At 40.0% G+C, this 21,761-nt stretch overlaps 1 protein-coding gene across 1 annotated transcript in view; it reads right to left on the minus strand.

The window, feature by feature from the left end:
• Positions 1-800: 800 nt before the first annotated feature.
• LOC117486858 (mannosyl-oligosaccharide 1,2-alpha-mannosidase IA-like) overlaps positions 801-21,761 on the minus strand; it is a gene marked incomplete at its 5' end in the record, with an annotated part of 88,621 nt that continues 67,660 nt past the window's right edge. Inside the window, 5 exon segments of the mRNA XM_034135429.1 lie at positions 801-5,712; positions 11,953-12,068; positions 13,148-13,320; positions 14,360-14,579; positions 19,030-19,145. Coding sequence (XP_033991320.1) covers positions 5,586-5,712; positions 11,953-12,068; positions 13,148-13,320; positions 14,360-14,579; positions 19,030-19,145 — 752 coding nt within the window.

A 21,761-nucleotide genomic window follows, 5' to 3' on the forward strand; every position in this document is an offset into this window, starting at 1 on the left:
ACGCAAATGAGCCGCTGACCACTTCACGGCGTATACTGCCACCCGAAGTCCCCGGCCGGAAGTCCCCGGAGTTGGGGACTGGCTTCAGTAGAAGCTGCTGGGACTCCCAGCAGCTTCTACTGAAGCCTTCCGAGTAAATCGCCAGAACGCCGACACCTCCTCATCTCCACCTCTCCCATGTTTTCTTTTGTGTTGCCATAAATTAGTCTCTCTGCGTTTGTGAGCTGGGCGAATGCTAATGCTAATAATGCTAATGCGAGGATAATAAAATGGCGGCTCTACAAAACATTTCAGAGTTGTACGGGGCGTGGTTTGCAATTCGCCCAGCCAATCAGAACTGGGGCACTTTTTTCCCCCAGGAAAGTACCACCTCTCAGCAGGCACTAAAAATGGGGGTAAAAGTTCCCGGCACTCAGTACTCTTTTTGGTGTGAACGCGACATAAGGGGTACTAACGGAACTAAACTCGAAAAGTACGGGGAAAAGTACTCCGGTGTGAACGCGGCTATTGGTGCTCTAGGGGGAGACTCAGGTGATAAGGTGTGGGATCAGCTCATTTTCAGATGTATAAGAGACATGAACAAGTGGATTTTGCATAATAGGTGACCAGGCTAAAATATTATTTGGTCTATTTTAGCCTTTTTTGTCTTCATTATATACCTGGGTTACAATAGGTAGAACGTATCATAACACTCAAGAGGATAATAATCAGTAGGAATTGCAGTAAATGAATACAAAAACCTTAATTATTTTGTATTATGACGAAAAAATGCTTCAAAAAAGACTTTAAAAAACACCACGTATTAAAAGATTTTTTTATTCACAATAGAAGTGTAACAAATATAGTTTCTTAAAAAGTCTGCTGCTTATTAATATCATTTTAATCCATAAGATCAGAAGATTTTTATATAAATGTAATTCGGCTCATTAGCCTCAATGGAATATTTACACTTTTTTTTCAATAATAATAATAACATTAACACAACAAAACAGATTTTCCCCACAAAATTAAGATATTGCATATAAACGCAAAGTAAACTATGTGCAATGGAATGATTATCAGCAATATTTTGTACAGATACATTTCTGAGGTTCACTCATTCAAACCTTTTAAAGGGCAACGCGGACCATTTTTTACATCCAGATGAATTCAGTCGTGTTTGGTGAACACTCGTGATTAAAGTAAAGATTCAGAGTGATATAAATTAGAAAATATTTTGGGAGAAGTGGTTCATTTACCGCAAAGACTGACTTAATTCTGAATACAAAAAAAGGTGGAGTTACCCTTTAATTGTCACCGAAAGAAAGGCATTGAATCAACACAAGAGAAATCACCATATGGAAATGAGCAGATGCCTGATGTCCCACGGTGTGAAGCTTTCAATCTGAAAAATCAAATACATTCTGCGTTTCCTCTGCATTCAGGTAGACGGATCAGTGAGAACAACAAAGTGTTAAAAATGACTTGTTCAGATTAATCTTCAGAAATTAATCCGCTGACTTTGTGTTTATCCCAATCCATCAAGAGTCTGTCTTTCCATCAAACCTTTAAAACTGGATTACAAGTCAAATACTCGCACACAGATACTTGAACACACCATTCAGTCCCAAATGAAACCGTTCGTTCAAAGGTCCATCGAGACATCTTTGAAAAACAACCACCGTCATACTTTTTGAAGACACACATATATAACCCCCACCAGTTCCATCTCTAGAAGAATATACGTTTGATTTGTAATCAGAATTAATATATAATAATAATCAATTAAACCCAGGCTGCATCAATATCCTTATGTTGCAATAAAGCCTTACAATGAAACTACTTATATCAAAGGAAGATTATGAACTACAATCATTTCCTTCCACTCTTCTTTGTGCGACTAATATTCACTAAATCACCACCAAAAGTAGAAGTTCACTTTTACTATCTTTATTTGACTTTGCATCCAGGCCATAAAACCACGTGGTCATATCTTAAGTGTGAATGAAAGAAGAGACAAATATGAACCAAATTAAATCATCTCAATCAAATAAATTCTTGGCTACTTTACTTCACTCAAGATTGTTGAAACTGGCCGGATAAGAAGCCAATAATGGGCCAAAATATCATATTTAAAGTGTCCTTATAATGGACACTGAGCTGCATTACAGCGCTGTTTTCCACAATCTGCAAAACCTCACTTTCCTTCATCACCAAACACACATCTCTATGAACCAGACCGTTATTCATATCTCGAAGTTTTCATATCTTCTTAACTATATATAATAAACTCTTAAATAGATCTTGTTTATGAGATATTGCTGAATATTCCTATTCTCCGTGTCATCTATCACGTTGGGATGCGCCTGGCGGGGCGGATTTGGATCATTTCCTACATTAACAGCTTTTTAGAAAACACTTCTCTCCGTCTGCACACACTCTTTGTGCTTTCCAAGATCAATGAACAACAAAAGCACGCAGAAGTGAACACAAGAAGACAAGAAATAAATGCATACAAAATATTATTCACTTCACATTGGATGGTACATTCAGACAGTTCCTATCCTCCCGTTGGTTTGATCCCAGGTTTCCATTCCCATCACTATAAAAGCAGCATTTCTTAACACCTTTGATCATTGGTGATTTCATAATGTTAAGAAAAGTCGCACCTACAGGAGCTTTCACGTCTTTTTTTTTGGTAGATACATATGCATTAAGCCCACAGCGCCCCCTGGTGGTCCGCTCCACAAAGTCCTATGTTCACCACGACAGAATAAATTAACACAATCTGCATAAATCAACCATTACAACACAACATCACATGGATAATAAATGCCTCCAAAGCAACTGAGAAACAGAAACACGGAAACACAGGAGGAGTTTGTACAGTGAACAAAATGGAGGGATTCCTCACAGCGCACAACTAATAATATCCAACTATGATCCACATGATATGATATGTTCGTACATAGGTTGTTACATTGGGGAATTAATCAGTGTCCATTCATTTCTATGAATACAACCGGGTGGAAAATCAAGTAAGAAACTCAACACATTTTGGATATGCTGGGAAACACATGTGGAAAAAACACCTTTTGAAACCATCTGGGTCTTTTTTTCAACTAATACATTTGGGTGAAAACCAGGAGCCAAGATGGCAGACTTTTCCTTTACAGCCTAAAGTCCTAAAGTAGTGAACGCTGTCACTCAGTTTAGTTGAGACAGTTGAAACATTTGCAAGTATTTCAGACAGTCGGTTTAAAGCTGATTTATGGGTATTTTTTTATTTCCATTACCTTCTTTTAATGTAATTTCTCCATCAAATAGACACGATAAATGCTCAAATTGAAGAATAAGTGCATAAATTAAACTCTGAAAGTTAGTTTGCATCTATCAGAGGTCAAAAGACCAAAGAATCCAGGTTTGGTCATTTTCTATTTCAATTAAGTGACTTTATTTTTGTTTCCTGAGCTGAGAATACTCAGTTTTTTGTAATAATAGGACCGTCTGATAACATATTGAATAATGAGTGGAATACATTTCCTTAATCCTAACAAATAGACATTGTAATCTCAAGTTTTGGTCCAAAGCAGAAGTAAATAAGTGACTGGTACATAATGTTCTTTACTTTCCACACTCCAGTCATCTAACCCTGTCTCACATGGACTGTAATAGACAGACCTCACCACTAGATGTCAGTAGAGTAAAGGAAATCACTGGGACTTCTACAGGTGTAAAGACAGATGTTAGCCTCTGGAGGAAAAGCACACATATTATATGAATCAAATGTAATCCTCAGATGGATATCCACAGGTCTGATCTTCCACTTATCAGAAAGGAGCCACGGTGTCACCTCTTGGGCTGATTTCTATCCAGAGTTAAATTAAATATCTAATTCAAAAGCAGGAATTATCCTCATCTGAGGCAGGGGCACTTTCCCTAAAGCTCTGTGACTGTTTAAAGCGGGTGATACTGCTACTCCTTCTCCTCAGTGAAGGCACTAGCTCGAACACTACCTGGACTTGTATCTGGCTGCAGCTCTGAGAGGCAGCAGCAGGAATCCTTACTGAAGAACAGACATGGATGATGAAAATGTACAAACACAGTTTTATGAACAAATGAGGATGAAGGGAACAAAGAAAATCTCAACGTCACAATGGTAAAGCTGCTGGAATCAGTATGGCTTCTTGTGTGTGTGTGTGTGTGTGTGTGTGTGGGGGTGAAATAAGTCGAGTGTCTGCGTCCCCTCATAGAGGAGAGAAGATCCTACAGGCTGCTCTACACTGGAGCTGGAGGACAGAGAAGGGAAGAGGAAGAAGAGGGTTTGACTGATACTCAGGTTTGAGTCCCCATCATTAGAGACTTTTTGGGTCTAAAAATGCAGTTTTTTTAGGCATGTTAATGTTATTTTTGATGAATTGAAGGAAAGCAATATTTGCAGAAGCTGTTTGTGGAAATTCTAAATCAAATTTCCTCGATTCAATGACTTTAATCCAACAATAATAATGGGAGTGAACATTTTTGATTGATTTAGGACATAGTTTGTGCCAAGTATATAAATAACTGAATGTCCATTTACAAGATGTGTTAAATCGCCTAATGCATGATCACCCCCCATGACAGCTGAGCAACCGACATGTGGTTGACGGCTCTACAAAAGTGGACAGAGGTGAGATGTATTTCTTTTATTTGGTCGTACACTATAAGACTCTTTTGAAACCCTGTATTCATTGGCAATGAGCTTATTTTCAAGATAGCAAGAAATCAAATCCTGCAAACAAGAATGAAAGGAAAGATTATTTACTCGTGGATTTGAGAAACCAGTCTGAGTCGAACCCCAGAAATATCAGTGCAAATAGGGAGAAAAGGAAATGAATCCGGGATGCACAAAGCCAGATAAAGACACAGATGAGTTAAAGACGAGATGAGCAGAAGGAGAGCTTTGTGTAAACGTCGGGGGGAGAAAGTGAATCAGTGGCAGGCAGAGAGCTGGAGTCACACCAACACTCCCAGAGGAAGCAGTCAGGTGGAGACGGAGCAGGAAGCAGAGGAGCTCTGGTTGTGCTGCGTCTTTCCGTCACTCCCACAGAGACAACCACGCGGTTTTGTAAAAGCAGGGTTCCTATTGTGGTAATAAAGCCGGAGAAATGTCGACGTCCTCTAAAGTCCGCCTTTGTAATCCTCAGACCAGAGCTGCAGTCCTTCTGGTGCCCAAAGATCAGCTCCCAAACATCCACACGAGGTCTCTGCCCTTCACACACAAAAAGCTGTAGCTACTCACAACAAAATCACTGACGGTTAACTGTGTCCCTCTGGATGAGACATCAACTGCCGCTCGATGTAATGACATCTTCAGAGAGTCCTTTAACACTGCAGGAACATTACAACCTGTCTGATGACTCGGCAGTAAATGTCGGTTCAAGAAAAAAAAGAAAAACTGGATTCTACAGCAAGAATTCACGAGTTGAATTCTGTTTTTGATCCCGTTAGAAATGAAAAGAGGAAGCCCATCGGAGAGGCTTCTGCAGCTCCGCGAGGCGAAGTGTTTTCAGCAGGAGGCTCAGGGGACAGGATCAGAGGGTCTTTAGTGAACGATGAGGTCGTCTCTACTCCACCTCGTTGGGGATGTCTGTTTTGTCCTTCTTGATGACGGGCAGAGGGTGAGCCTCGGTGTTGAACACCCAGTGGTCGAAGGCTAGGTGGTCGTCATCGGAGAAGAGCAGGTAGAGATACCTGAGGAAGACGGAGAGAGAGATGATTTAATACAACTTAGAGTAATAGGGCAGCAGCAGCTCGGGGTATAATGAGTGGAAGAGCAAGTTCAAATCAACTTTAAAGATTAAGAAAAGGTCAATATGGGAAGCAAGAGCTCTTTCTTCAGTGTGGTCCAACACGCCAAGAGCATTTTTCCACCTTTCATAACAGGGTTCATACATTTCTTTACCAATGATTTTCAATGACTTCTCCATGACTTCTCCATGACCTTTACCTCATTTTCCATGACCAAAGAAAATACTCTTTTTCAGCGGTACCACTGAAAATGGTTTATTTTAACATGGAACAGGAAAATAAGGTCTGAAACATGTTGTGCCTATCTAAAACAAATCAAATCGGCTTACTAGCTTCTACACGCTAAAGCAACTCAAATCTCTCACCAGCAAAATACTTCGTCAGTTAAATGACATTTTACGTTTCATTACTATACGATACAGTATTTATTATCATTATAGTATTACTATTTCTGCGATTAGATCAAATATAAATTATATTTGATGCAACTTTAGTTACATTTCCATGACTTTTCCAAAACCTGGAATTAGCATTTTGAATTTCCATGACTTTTCCAGGTTTTGAATGACCGTAAGAACCCTGACATACCCTTTGAAGCCTTTAGCATGTAGGAAAGACTTACTAGTTTTTGCATCCAGTCAAATGTGGCCCAATGATCATAAAAAAGCTTTTTGCGATGTTAAAAACATCAATAAAACGAATGACTTAATTACAACACTCCAGGAACTGGCAAATAGCGTCTTTAAATGATCATTTTACTGGGTTTCCCATTACAAAAGATTGCATTTTATATTACTAAAGCTGAATTGAAATTGAGACCACGGGTTATAATGAGAAGATGAAGAAGTTAAAATCAACTTTAAAGATGCAAAAAAGGTAAATATGGGAAGCAAGAGCTCTTTTTTCAGTCCAACACGCAAAGAGCATTTTCCACCTTACATACCCTGCACCCTGTAGCGTGTAATACGGCGACTATTTCAACCAACATATCAGGAGAACACACTCGTTTTTGCATTTGCACCATTCAAATGTGGCACTACGACCATAAAACAACGTGTGCAAGGTAAAGAGACATCAACAATAGGCGGAACAACTATAAGACTGGCATTTTGGGAGAAGGACAAAACATGTACGCTGGATACTTACGTCTCTGAATTGTGTAAAAACCATTCATTACACTACTCCTGTAGCAGTAACGTCTTTAAATAATTAATTTTACTGGGTTTCCCATTAAAAAAGATTTAATGTAATATTACTAAAGCTGAATATACTATATATAATGTTAGACAGCTGAGAATACTCCATCCAAAGATGTTGAAATGCATGCTATAGCTGTATCTGCTCTAAGATATAGTTATAACTGAAACTGCTGCAGGTTCCTCATGATCATATCTTCACATCCAGAACAGATAATGTGTTCAGTACTGAGATAAAAACTCTTTAAATGAGGGGGAAATAAAGTTTGGTTTGGAGAAAGATGCTGAAGATAACTGGTTTTGGCATCTGTTTACTGTTCTGTATTTCAGATATCTCTAGATATTAGTTTGCTTTGATCTTTTGCAATATTTATAGGCAGTCCGGCCAGAACAAATATGAGACAGATGTGGAGCGGAGGAAGACAGACGGGCGAGGCTCCGAGCGCTTTATGAAACTTTAAGTGATGAAATTCTACCGACCAATGCCATCAGATGTTATGAAGCAACTCTGAGATAACAAAAGAGTATGAAAGAGTGTGAAAGTACGTAAGAGAAGTTTGTGGGCTGCGGTGATCCGGTGAGATTAAATCAAGATTTCATCACGAAGATTAAGAGAAAGGGAAAGGGAGTTCAATAAGAAGAAAGAAAATGTAGTTTAAAGGGAATTCAGATAAAAGGACGCCAAGTAAAACAAGTAACTAAGTACATTTACTCAAGAACTGTGCTTACTAAGTACATATTTGAAGTACTATTACTCTACCTCATACTTCTACATCTTTATTATTTGGAATCATATATTGTACTCTTGACGACCCTAGTTACTTCACTTCAAATCATATTATTAAAGGTGGGGTAGGTAAGTTTGAGAAACCGGCTCGAGATACACTTTTTGTTATATTCCATGGAATGCTCTTAACATCCCGATAGCAATGAATATCTGAAGTGCTTTGACAATAAATCCATAAGAAATGTCATCTGTGGAAGCCGTAGTACTGTAAAAAGCACGACCAATCATTTTAGCCGGCCCGGCTAAAGTAACTGGATGGCCTACCTGCCTGTCAGCCTTCCATCTGTGCACAAACTTATCTCGTGCCCTCATTGGTCATGTGCGCGTTCGTGTGTGTTGGAGGAGGGGCTCTGTAAGGAAGTGGCAGATTTTTTCCGGTTGTGTATTTTCAAATTCTAGCGATCTCGAGCTGGTTTCTCCAAAATTACCTACCCCACCTTTAAGCCAAATATAACTTATACATCAGGATGTACTTTAATGCATCATTGAGTTATCTCCATCTTTCCCAGCAGCAAAATGAAAATGATCAACACATGAATCCATCACTAGAAAATGACTACTTTTAGTTTTGGTACTTAAAGTATATTTCAAAGTTTTTTGTACTTTTACTTAAAGGGGACCTATCATGCAAAATGCACTTTTGTACGTCTTTTCTACATGAATATGTGTCCCCGGTGTTCCAGGGAACTCACCAAGTGTCCGAAAACACAACCCTCTCTATTTTCCTCCATACACAAATCTCTAAAAAAGGGGCTGCAACAGATCTGATCAAAACTGATCCAGATTTGAACACTGTCCTGACGTCAGGACGGTGGCGCTACGGCTATTGGGCCAACTCCACCAATCAGGAGGAGACAGCCACGGCCATTGCCGTTCGAAAGCGCTGGAGACGCTGTAGTACATATGCCGGGCCTGTAGATGGTGCTGTTCTCACTGAATCTGCCCTTGCTAAAACAGAGCTAAAAAATGTCAAATTGAGCAAAATGAGGCATGGCTAAAATGCATGATCTGTTTGGTATTTTGAAAAAAAAAAAGTATAAATATGCCTTATATAGGTATGGTCCTACACTATATTATTCAAATATAGCATGATAGGTCCACTTTAAAGAGGCCCTCGTATAGTCATTTCCAGGTTCATATGTGTATGTTGTGCCTAGTCTACTGTGACATGTTTACATACTTTAAATGCTCAAAAAGCTCTTTATTTTTCTCATATTTCTACACTGTTGTAATACTACTCCTACTAAGATAGCACTCTCTGCTATATAACAAGTGCAATATTATTATTATTAATAATGTGCTATGATAACGTGCAATTACGTATCTTCCACTACGTTTTTGTTGCACTACTAAATACTGTTAATATTTACTTTATTATGTGACCGTCTATGTTTCCCGTAGATATGTAATTGCTCTTTTTGCTGCACTGTTAATGTACAGTTTTACTATGACGCTGCTGTGTTTATTGTATTGTTGTAACTCTGGCACAACAATTTCCTTCGGGATAAATAAAGTCTTATCTCATCTTAAAAACAATCCGAGTGCTTCCCCCTCCTCTGCAGCACACTAAAACTGACGACTCTCTTGTCTTTCTGGCCGTCAACCTGCAAACAAATCCTGTTCCTCCACAAAGAGGAGGAGGTGAGTGATTGAAGGCAGATGTGTGAAGTATGGCCGTGTCCTTGGAGGGAAGACAGATCCTGGAAGTGACTCAACAACAACCCGAGTAACATTAGAGGATTGGACGTATGGGCGTGTGCTAAATGGGATTGATACGTTCAGGTCCGTCTGGGATGTCGTGCATGAGATGCGAGTCCATTGTGTTGCTGTCCATGCTGCTGGTCACTCTGATGTGTCTCTAGTTATCTGTTCGACGCTAACGAGACGTTTTTTTTGTGCTGCCCCCCCCTCTGGAAAAACTTATTTTATCACGGCAATAAAAATATTCATATCACACTTTGACTTTTTTTATGTGCAGAAGGCTTTTTCTGACACTGATCAGGAGAAAAAATACACTCTGATCTGTTTGTCACAGCGTGGAGGACCTGCGAGGTGTGTGTGTGTGTGTGAGTGAGTGTGTGTATGTGTGTGTGAGAGTGAGTGTATGTGTGTGTGTGTGGTGAGTGAGTGTATGTGTGTGTGTGTGTGAGTGAGTGAGTGTATGTGTGTGTGTGAGTGAGTGTATGTGTGTGTGTGTGTGTGAGAGTGAGTGTGTGTGTGTGTATGTGTGTGTGAGAGTGAGTGTATGTGTGTGTGTGTGTGAGTGAGTGTGTGTATGTGTGTGTGGTATAATCAGGAGTAGAGGTGACGCTTGCTAAAATTGACTGCCTATAAAAAAAAGTGGATTGGATGGCACCTCGCCTCCATAAGGCTCTGTTAGGCTAACCTTGACTTCCTGTCAACAGCTGTCTGGCGTGTGTGTGAGTGTGAGTGTGAGTGTGAGTGTGAGTGTGAGTGTGAGTGTGTGTATGTGTGTGTGTGTGTGTGAGGAGGAAATGAAAGTGGGAGGGAGAGATGGGGGATGCAGGAGAGGCCATAAACATTTCGATTGGAGTACAAAAAAACAGTGAAGGCCATAAATGTAGAGAGAAAGGAGAGTTCAGGAGCTTTACTGTTGAAATAAAACGGATTAAATGCGATATAAAGTATAAGAAGTATCCTTTTAAACTGTGTAGCTTAATTTATATTAACATACTATTAAACAACACTGCCAACTCGAACCCTAACCCTGGTTTGTGTTATAGGAGGTCAGATGGGTTTAATAACAGGTGGGTTAAGGTGAGATCAGAAATAAAATAAACTAATAACATAAAGTAAAATTAAATAATAAATAAATAAGTAAAATTATCAAGAATAAAATAAATAAAATAAAAATAAATTAAAACAGATAAATAAAAAAGGTAGAATTTCAAATCTCCATATACGAGAGGCTCAAATGTTTATTACTATTATTACAACTACTTATTATTACCATATTGTAGCACATTACAGTTTCACCTTTTAACTCTGAAGTGTGCAAACCACTAACCCCCCCCCCCCCCCCTCCACACACACACTGGCTTCATAGTCCCACACTTGTTAAACTGTGGTTGTGATTTTCCTGCAGGGTTTAAAGCAGACTGTCTCCTGATCACAGTTGGATCTGACAGAGGAGCCCTGACATCCCACTGTGCGGCTGACAACACATTTAAAGAGCCATTAGCGCACACACACACACACACACACACACACACACACACACACACACACACACACACACACACACACACACACACACACACACACACACACACACACACCACACACACACACACACACACACACACACACACACACCACACACACACACACACACACACACACACACACACACACACACACACACACACACACACACACACACACACACACACACACACACACACACGAGTAGGAGCTGCCTGTGGTGTTTGGGGGAACGAGGGGGTTATACAGTCTCTCTTTCTCTACTATTTAACACTCATTCAGGCTCAAGACTTGGCTCTGCAGTGTGTGGATGTCACATTTCAAATATTTTATTGTCATATGCTCAAAGCTACAGAGTAGAAATGGCAATGAAAATCTTTTGACCTGAGCTCCTCCAACAATGCAACATATATAATAACATACAAAATAAAAAGTAGTGCAAAAAGTCAATGTCAATAGAACATGGGATATGTACAAGAACAGAATATGCAATAAAATAATGTAAATTAAGACAAAATTAAATACGGTTTATTGCGGTGATAACTATTTATATAAATTAGTATATTGCAAGATGACAACGGGAATGTCTATCGGGGAACTTATCAGAGCTCAGGTGGCTTTGTCCCTCCATAAAGTGCAATCACAGCACAATCATAGGAGGACAGAAGTGAATGTGTGTGTGTGTGTGTGTGTGGTGTGTGTGTGTGTGTGTGTGTGTGTGTGTGTGTGTGTGTGTGTGTGTGTGTGTGTGTGTGGTGTGGTGTGTGTGTGTGTGTGTGTGTGTGTGTGTGTGTGTGTGTGTGTGTGTGTGTGTGTGTGTGTGTGTGTGTGTGTGGTGTGTGTGTGTGATGTGGTGTGTGTGTGTGTGTGTTGTGTGTGTGTGTGTGTGTGTGGTGTGTGTGTGTGTTGTGTGTGTGTGTGTGTGTGTGTGTGTGTGTGTGTGTGTGTGTGTGTGTGTGTGTGTGTGTGTCTTACTTGAGTGTCTCTGCTAGGTAGAAGCTCTGCTGCACGTCGTCGTGGTTTGGAGTCGAGGCGTAGACGTCTCTGACGCCGCTGTAGCCTCCCTCCACCCTGCAGTGCTTCTCCAGAGCCTGATGGGAAACACAGTGACCAGAAAACATCCATCATTATAAGTGTTGGGAAAATACTGAATGTACTCTTCCAATACCAGAGTACACATGATAACAAAGGTATCCCAACTGTAGCTGTGTGCATGACAGGATGTATGATTACCTAGAAGAGCATCAGGACTGTTTTAGGCATATGATAGCTATGTGATTAACATGATGATTCAGCCTCTATGGAGATAGACATATGACAAGCATGATCATTTCTGATGTGGAGCTAATCTGAACTAAACATTGAAGACTGCTTTATATTCCTCCATCTTGTGACTGTGTAACTCCCTCTCTTGGATATCAGCATGTGAAGGACACTGTTCAGGAACTAGTTGATGCTCTGTATGTGATGACTACTTCCATTCTGGAGAGGATCAGAAATACATGGATCCTGAGATTGAAGCTCAAGCCGGGGACGAGTGATATTTTTCTAACAATGTCTTACTTAAAGGTAGGGTAGGTAAGAATGGAGAAACCAGCTTGAGTAAGCTAGAATTTGAAAGTACGCAGCCGAAAAAAATCTGCCCCTTCCTTCAGACTTCTGAATGAATTGTGTGGTGTCTCAAAAAAATCCAAAGATATTAAAGGTGGGGTAGGTAATTTTGGAGAAACCAGCTCGAGTGCGCTAGAATTTGAAAATACACAACCGGAAAAAATCTGCCACTTCCTTACAGAGCCCCTCCTCCAACACACACGAACGCGCACATGACCAATGAGGGCACGAGATAAGTTTGTGCACAGATGGAAGGCTGACAGGCAGGTAAGGCCATCCAGTTATTTTAGCCGGGCCGGCTAAAATGATTGGTCGTGCTTTTTACAGTACTACAGCTTCCACAGATGACATTTTTTAATGTATTTATTGTCATTAAGCATTTAATATATTCATTGCTATCGGGATGTTAAGAGCATTCCATGGAATATAACAACAAGTGTTTCTGAAGTGAATTACCTACCCTACCTTTAATTCTCTTCCTGATTTGTGTTTTTAAGAGCTTGTGATCTGAAATGCCTTCATGCAAACTGCTAAGCTCTTGATGTATTCACAAACGTACCTGGACCGCCTCCCAGCCCCACTCCCTGTATTTGGGGTCGTGTGTGAACCTCCACATGTACATGTAGGTCTCGATGACCTCGGGGCGGAGGATGAAGTATTTCTCGTTCTGCCGGGTGGCGATGGCCTCGACCCCGCCGTCGAAACGAAACGCCTCCGGACCCAGCTTCAGAGCTAGAGGGGGGGGGGAATCATTTTCATAAGAGGAGGTTTTAGGTTCATACAGCCTTGAAGATGATTGAATTGTGACTGATATTATTTCTTTTGACTTTATATTACTTAGATTTATCCACATGTCGACTTGATGTGATTGATTTGTCTTGTCAATGTTGACTTTAAATGAAAATGCTATTCAATTGTTGGTGGTTCCTTCAGGACTGCCTTTAAACATTGTGTCTCATAATCGGATTTAAAATACAGCAATTGATTACATTTTGTCAAATAAAAGACTCTTTGAAATAACACATAATAACTTTTTGATACATGCCTAAAGCCAGTATTGAGACACATATTTGGTTCCCAGTAATTTAATTTGATACAGCAACTGTGGCTCTTGACATTTATATTACTCTTTTAAACTAGACGAAATCGCCCTTTTTTCTATTTTGACAGAAATGATTGAAAAAAGCCATAAAACTAGACAAAATTGACACCAACCAACATAAGCAAACTTCCATCTGTGGCTACATAATCAAAATCAGCTATTGAAGTGACTGTTATTTTGTATATATTGATTATTGTGCTTTTTCGTCTTAATGTGTGTGTGTATAAATGTTAATTGTGTATATATATATATGTATAAACATGTATTTTTTTAATATTTGTATATATATCTGTATTATGTATTCCTCGGGATTGTGGGAAACGGTATTTCGATCTCTCTGTCTGTACACACAAACTGAAAGATTTGATAATCATGTCATTTAGTACGAGTCATTAATATGAAGTATTTATTTACCCAGCAGTATATGAAGTAGTTTCAATTAAACCAACCTATACCAGCTGTAAAAATAGTGACGCTTACAGATTATTACATCACTAATAGACATTAATATATCATTATATTATTATCTAGGGTTATCATAATGTTTACTTTTACTCTTGGTACTTCAAGTGTCTTTTCTTTTGACTCTGATCTTGAAACCAGAGTGACCAATAAAATGAAAGACATACATATTATTGTTGTTTATCATCATATTGAGAGCATATTTACAGGTTCTGGCGTAGGACTCGTGGCAGGTGCGTGCGATCTCGGCGGCCTGCTCCATCTGGTGGCCCGTCTTGTCGCTGGGCGCTCCGTCGGCTCCCAGAGCGATCATCCCGCCGGCGAAACACGTCAGGTGACCCATCTTGTGCTCCAGCAGCCCCCCCTTCCACTCCGCGATGTAGGTCAGCCCGCCGCTCGACTTCCTCATCAGGTTCGTTTCTATCGCCTGGAAGACAGACAGCGAGGAAGAGCTTGACTTAATTTTTCAATTTCAAAACGTAAAGGTCCCCGATTATACTGTTTCTCATCAATATATTATAGGTCTCAGATATATACAGAACATGTCTCTGAAGTGTTTGGCTCCAAACACCAAACAGATCATTGCAGCATTACCCAGAATCCCCTCTGTTTCAGCCCTGTTTCCAAAGTGCTGATTCTGTGTCTGTTACTTTAGATGAAAATAAGGAGCCCCTCCCCACGCCCCTCTGAGAGAGATTTGGTTACAAAGAACTCAATGGTGCTCTAGGAGGAGATTCAGGTGATAAGGTGTGTGGGGGTTACCTTGGTTGGTGATTGGCTAATGGTTACTCAAGCCAAAACATCGTTATGACATCATAAAGTGGCCAAAATCTGATCAGCTCATTTTCAGACAGGTTTTTATATAAATGGATCAGGACAAAAAGAGAGAGAATCTTTTGAGTCTCTTTCCACAGAGGGGACACGTGTTGATGTAGAAGAGACATGAAGAAGAGGGGACACATGTTGATGTAGAAGAGACATGAAGAAGAGGGGACACATGTTGATGTAGAAGAGACATGAAGAAGAGGGGACACATGTTGATGTAGAAGAGACATGAAGAAGAGGGGACACATGTTGATGTAGAAGAGACATGAAGAAGAGGGGACACATGGTGATGTAGAAGAGACATGAAGAAGAGGGGACACATGTTGATGTAGAAGAGACATAAACAAGTGGATTTTGCATAATAGGTGACCTTTAAGAGTTGTGTTTGTACGTTCAACACAACACATTGTACATGCTAGCTTTTCTTAGCATAGTAAAAATGTAGAGAACTAAAGTATGAAAACATAAATAAAATATATCAAAAAACCTGAAATTCAACAGCCATGGTTATAAGTTGCTATTATCAGGGGTCCCATACACATATGTATAGTCCCTTGAAAGGCATAAATCAGTTTTCCTTAGAAATGTTTCCACTTTTAATTCTAACTGAGTATTTCAAGATATTACTTCTACTTGTACTTATGTAAAGAACATGACTTATTCTACTTCTTCCACCCCTTTTAGATGTTAAGGTAAGAGAAGTATTTAAGGTGTACTGCCCCTTTAACACGGCTCAGATTGATCCTATAATGTTCCTGCTGTGTTTCAGATATCCCCCCTGTTGCTGTTCTTGTTGGCGAATAAATCAAGAGCGCCTATAATCCTTGGATATCGAGGGGGGATTATGGGTAAAGTTTCCCCTGCATGGTTAATTCTGCGTTTCAGTCTCCATGTAATAAACATTTCCCCCAGTGTAACAGAGAAACAATCGCTCTCTCCAGCTGAGCCCCGACGCTTGTCACCATAACTTAATCTGACAATTTATTTAAGCAGAGAGAAAGCTATTCACTTTAGAGGGATTCATCTGCTCCCTGTCTTTGTTTTCTTGTATGGAAATGTGTTTGTCTCATCATACCTCACTACGTGGCTCCTGAGGAGAAATTAAACATTGAATATTTGAACATGTTAGCACAGCAGTGGTCCGAGTGACAGATACCAATCATTTTAGCTCAAAATGAGTCCAACTGAGCCCCATGTAGTCGAACACCAGTTAGTGCTGCAGGAAATATCTATGGTGCTAACATGGTCATCATTTAAATGATTGCTTTTATTAAACCATGAGCTTCAAGGTTATTTAGGCGACTAGATGCCGTTAATACCCTCCTGCAGAGGGGCATGAACACAGAGCACTTTTCTATCTGTGAAGCTCTCATGTTTGTTGTCCATTATTATCAAGCAGCCATTCATTATGACTCAGAGGGGGCATGAGGGACACAACACCCCGTGGAGGAAATCCATGCAGCTCACCATCTGTAAACACGTTCAAACCCCGATGTTATTCATTCAATGAGAACAGCTTAAACTGTTTTTCATCAATATATTATTTTATTATTATTGTTAAACGTTTATTTAACCAGGTGGTCCCATTGAGATCATTGATCTCTTTTTCAAGGGAGACCTCAGATATATACAAAACATGTCTCTGAAGTGTTTGGCTCCAAACACCAAACAGATCATTGCAGCATTACCCAGAATCCCCTCTGTTTCAGCCCTGTTTCAAAAGTGCTGATTCTCTGTCTGTTACTTTAGATGAAAATAAGGAGCCCCTCCCCACGCCCCTCTGAGAGAGATTTGGTTACAAAGAACACAATGGTGCTCTAGAAGGAGATTCAGGTGATAAGGGGGGGGGGGGGGGGGGGGGGGGGGGGGGTTACCTTGGTTGGTGATTGGCTAATGGTTACACAAGACAAACAATCGTTATGACATCATAAAGTGGCCAAAATCTGGTCAGCTCATTTTCAGACAGGTTTTTATTTAAATGGATCAGGACAAAAAGAGAGAGAATCTTTGTTCCTGAAACTTTCAGAGTCTCTTTACACAGAGGGGACACATGTTGATGTAGAAGAGACATGAAGAAGAGGGGACACATGTTGATGTAGAAGAGACATGAAGAAGAGGGGACACATGTTGATGTAGAAGAGACATGAAGAAGAGGGGACACATGTTGATGTAGAAGAGACATGAAGAAGAGGGGACACATGTTGATGTAGAAGAGACATGAAGAAGAGGGGACACATGTTGATGTAGAAGAGACATGAAGAAGAGGGGACACATGTTGATGTAGAAGAGACATGAAGAAGAGGGGACACATGTTGATGTAGAAGAGACATGAAGAAGTGGATTTTGCACAATAGGTGACCTTTAAAAAACCGAGGTCGACGGCTGCACACTATACACTCATGGTTTTCTATTGGTGAATGATGCATGAAGTGTTTACGTTATAGCTAGAGGTGTCAAAGATTCAGTCGCAAAAACCATATCTATAGTGGTAATTCATCATAGAGATAAAACAAATACACGTGTGGTGTTGTAATATAGAGATGTTTCACAAACTGGTGAGAGAAAGCAGAGGGTTTTCTTACTCTATAACATATCAGATTAGTTTTGATGGTTTCTGACCTGAATTATTGGCATGAAGCCTGACAATTTTCCGACACTAGGCTAAAGCATCGTCAAAGCTGCTGTGATCAATCTCTGTATAATATGTGCTACAAATTAGCTGGTATGGAAGTATTCTTGGTGTGTTATCATATTGTGAGCACTATCTGTTCCTACAGTGGTCTCCGCTATCTCCCACTCATGTGCAACTTCAGGAAATTGGTGCATGCTTGAGCAAAGTACCTTTCCTCCGTTTTCACCTAAAGAACGAGTGAAGTTGTTTCTTTATATCGAGCTATATCTGCAGTCAGTGCTAGACATATAGCATGCTTTATTTGCTTTTTCACAGCCATGCAATTCATGGTTAAAATCCCCACTGAAGTTATGGAAAGAAGTCTGGGTCGAACTTGGTGATGTGATTAATTTGCGTTACCATTTCTATATGAATCATGAGGATGAATGTGTGAATGTTCAGCTCTAGTTCTAACATATGTTGATGTTGTTATTGAGATACTACAATGTAGCATGACTCTGAGCCATGCAACAGAGTGATAGAAGTGCAACAGATTGGAAATCACAGCCCTCAGAGATCAGTGCTAAACATGATGTGACGATCGGGAGAGAAAAGGTGCTTAACAGCCTTCACAGATGGTGCGTTTAGGGACCCGCAGACAACTGACAAACTATGATTTCTGTTTTAGTCGGACAATTAGCGCTAACGGGTAAAAACCACATGAACAGAAAATGTTATTGGTTTGTGTAACATGGCAAAACAGACGACGGTTTACAACTGAGTGAGTTGAAAAAGACAAAAAACCTGTCACATATTTTACAAGATGTGATCAAATAATCAGAAAATTGAGTAATGAATAATAAAATGAGATGGAGAACATCCTGTCACTGATTCTGTTTGAGTAGAACATGCAGTTTCAGTCCTTCAAACACATTACATACATATTGTCCTAATATGTTCAGCCTTCACATGCTAGAAACACAATAAGAACTAGAATTAAATAACAGGTTGGGCTCCCTTTGTCGAAAAGTAATGGTGATGAAAAGTCTAGGGATACAAGTAGTGATTATGTTTGGACTATGAAATGTTAAAAGTGACGTCAAATGTCCTATTTTGTCTGAAAAACTGCTCAAACCAAAATATATTCAGTATTCCTCACAAATGATAGGCTGGAAGAACATAATAATAGGCATTTTGGATAGACAAAATGACTCAAATGATGAATCGATTATCAACGTATATGATTCATTATTGTATAGATGGGTTCATCTTTGCAGGGGAACGAAGAATAATTCCACCTGCAGTTTAATCCCCGAAGAGTCAAAGTCACCTTAACCCTGATTGAAGAGATTACATCTGTGTACGTGATGGCAGCAGCGTGAGTGTGTGTGTGTGTGTGTGTGTGTGTGTGTGTGTGTGTGTGTGTGTGTGTGTGGGTTACCTGCAGGGCATCATAATACATCTTCTTTGCTTCGTCGTCAGTCTTGTCAGACATCAGCCAGGCCTTGAGCAGGTACTCATAGAAACTGTCACCAAGGCCACCCACAGACACGTGATCTGCAACACACACATAAACAGACATTAAAACACACACACTTAAATACACACAGGCCTCCTACATGCGAGCTGTTTAAGAACACAAGTGTTGGCTCATCCCTAGATCATCATTACGCCCCTTGTAGCACTTTGGGATTACTTTTAGCAATGAATAAAAATTAGGGCTGTCAGTCGATTAAAATAGTTAATCGCGATTAATCGGAAATTAATCGCACATTTTTTATCTGTTCTAAATGTACCTTAGAGGGATATTTTTCAAGTTTTTAATACTCTTATCAACATATGAGTGGACAAATATGCTTTATGCAAATGTTTGTTTATTATCATTGGAACAATGACAAATATTCTCTTGAATATTCTCAACACAACAACCTGGAACCTCTCTCTCTCTCTTACACTCTCTCCCTCTCTCTCTCTCTCTCTCTCTTACACTCTCTCTCTCTCTTTTACACTCTCTCCCAACCCTGTGCACTTCTCTGCACTGAGCCAGTTGCTCAAACAGACAAGCCTGTTTACAGTTGTCGGGGAAATGCCGCTCCTCTGTCTTCATAACAGTCAAAGCATGAGACTGAAGTTCCCACTGCAAACTTTCAAGCGTGGTCTGCCGCAAGCGAGCGGCAGGAGCGGGGCTGTCGGCATCAGCTGTTTGCTTGGCTTGCTGTTGAAAACACCTTTTCTTGTATCCATATCTCTCGCTAGAATCTTCCACCATCCAACTAACAACAACAACGTCAAGCCTTTGGGCTCTGAAACTACGGGGCGGGCCGAGGACAAATACACATGCATTAATCGCACGTTAAAATAATTAGTTTGCGTTAACTTGACAGTCCTAATAAAAATACAATTTATAATTATTATTATTAAATGTATTATCATCATCTGGTTTCATTATTAATATCTTTATTAATAATTGCTACCTACTACATAACTGTATACTGTATATTATACATATGTATGTTCACATAGTTACATTATTATTTATTTATTGTATTACTTTGAATCTTATGTTATTACTTTAGCTTGATGTGTGTGTGTGTGTGTGTGTGTGTGTGTGTGTGTGTGTGTGTGTGTGTGTGTGTGTGTGTGTGTTATTGTATGTGGACCTGCTGTACTTCAGCTGATTGTGAGTGAAGGCTCATCCATATGCACGTCTCATTAACAGAGTCCAGCCTCTGTGTGTGCAGCGCAGAGATTAAATGTCAGCTGTGATCATCTTAAAGTGAAGAGAAAGGAGGCGAAGGGATGAAGGTGTGTGGGTTTATGAAAAGCACCTGGCCTTCTGTGAGTTCAATAACAATGAGATGAAAGAGCCTATTGATTATACAAGTCATGAAAAGCTATTAGAAATTAATTAAAAAACATATTTGAGGGTCGAAACTATGACTCAGCAAGTGGTAACATAACAGCCAGAAAGAAATCATAAAAGCTTCACTCTTCTGTGTTTGTACAGCACATAAAAAACCCTTTTGGATATTTTTCAGACAACATTAGATTGCAAACATCCCATGGTCATAATTTATTCAACAAATGCACTCCCATTACTATTGCATAATGTCTTTCTTTCTGACTAAGACAAGCATGAACGCTTCTCTCTCTTCAGCTGATTATTTCTGAGTTGAGTGGGGATTGTTTCTGTTAAAACTTGCCTTTTCTATTCAGTATTCCTAATTGAATATGTCACCATTTACATAATATACTTGGATGAAAACACAGTTACTGGCTCTGGTTAAGAGTGTCAGCTAAATGCCAACAATTATAACTGTGGATGTGCTTTTACTCAATGTTTTATGCAACAGAGAATACAAGTAAGTAGAGTAGAGGTGCAGCTCCACATTTAACCAGCACTGATACTAGCTGCCCTCCGATCAAGAGGGTTCTGAAGCAGATATAATTAAGTATAACACAAAAAAAACATGCTTTAATGTTCAAAAAGCTTTTTATTTTCCCTCTGTCTGAAACCAGAGCCCAGTCTGCTCTGATTGGTTATCTGGCCGGCACTGTTGTGATTGGTCAACCGCTTAGAGATGTCCCGCCCCTTAGTTTATCACATTGGGGGTGTTTCTCAATCTCGAGTAAAGCTGCTCCAGAGCCATTATTTCAAGCATACTACGTCATCGAGTCCCGCCGAAGGACTGTTCCAATGTCCAGCATACTTGGAATTCTACCGAGCCCGGCGTACTTCGTAGCGGGAAATTTCGAGGCTGCACATGGGTAGACTTCGCGTCCTTAAAATCCCCACAATGCTTAGCGCACGGACCAATTTCCCCAAATCTGTGGCGGAAAAATGTAAGGCGGGGCCTCGCATATGACGCACACCTGCACACTTGCTCGCCTGTTCCAGTATTCTTGCCTCGCTTCTGAAGCAAGTGACTCGGAAGACATGTGCTACCAGGCAAGCGTACTCAACATTGAGAAACACCCACAATGTGTTGGAGTGCTAGCCAATAGGAGCGTGAGTTTTACATAGAGATGTCACTATGCTATTTTAGCTTTTGCAGACCATTTACATGCACACAAACCTAACTGTACAGCTGCAATGGTTTCAATGCTATCATCTAACTCTCAGCAGGAAAGCTCGTCCCAAAAAAAGGGCGAACTATTCCTTTAATTACCCGG

This window comes from Trematomus bernacchii, unplaced genomic scaffold (genome assembly GCF_902827165.1).
Source record: "Trematomus bernacchii unplaced genomic scaffold, fTreBer1.1, whole genome shotgun sequence".
In the NCBI taxonomy this organism is placed as follows: domain Eukaryota; kingdom Metazoa; phylum Chordata; class Actinopteri; order Perciformes; family Nototheniidae; genus Trematomus; species Trematomus bernacchii.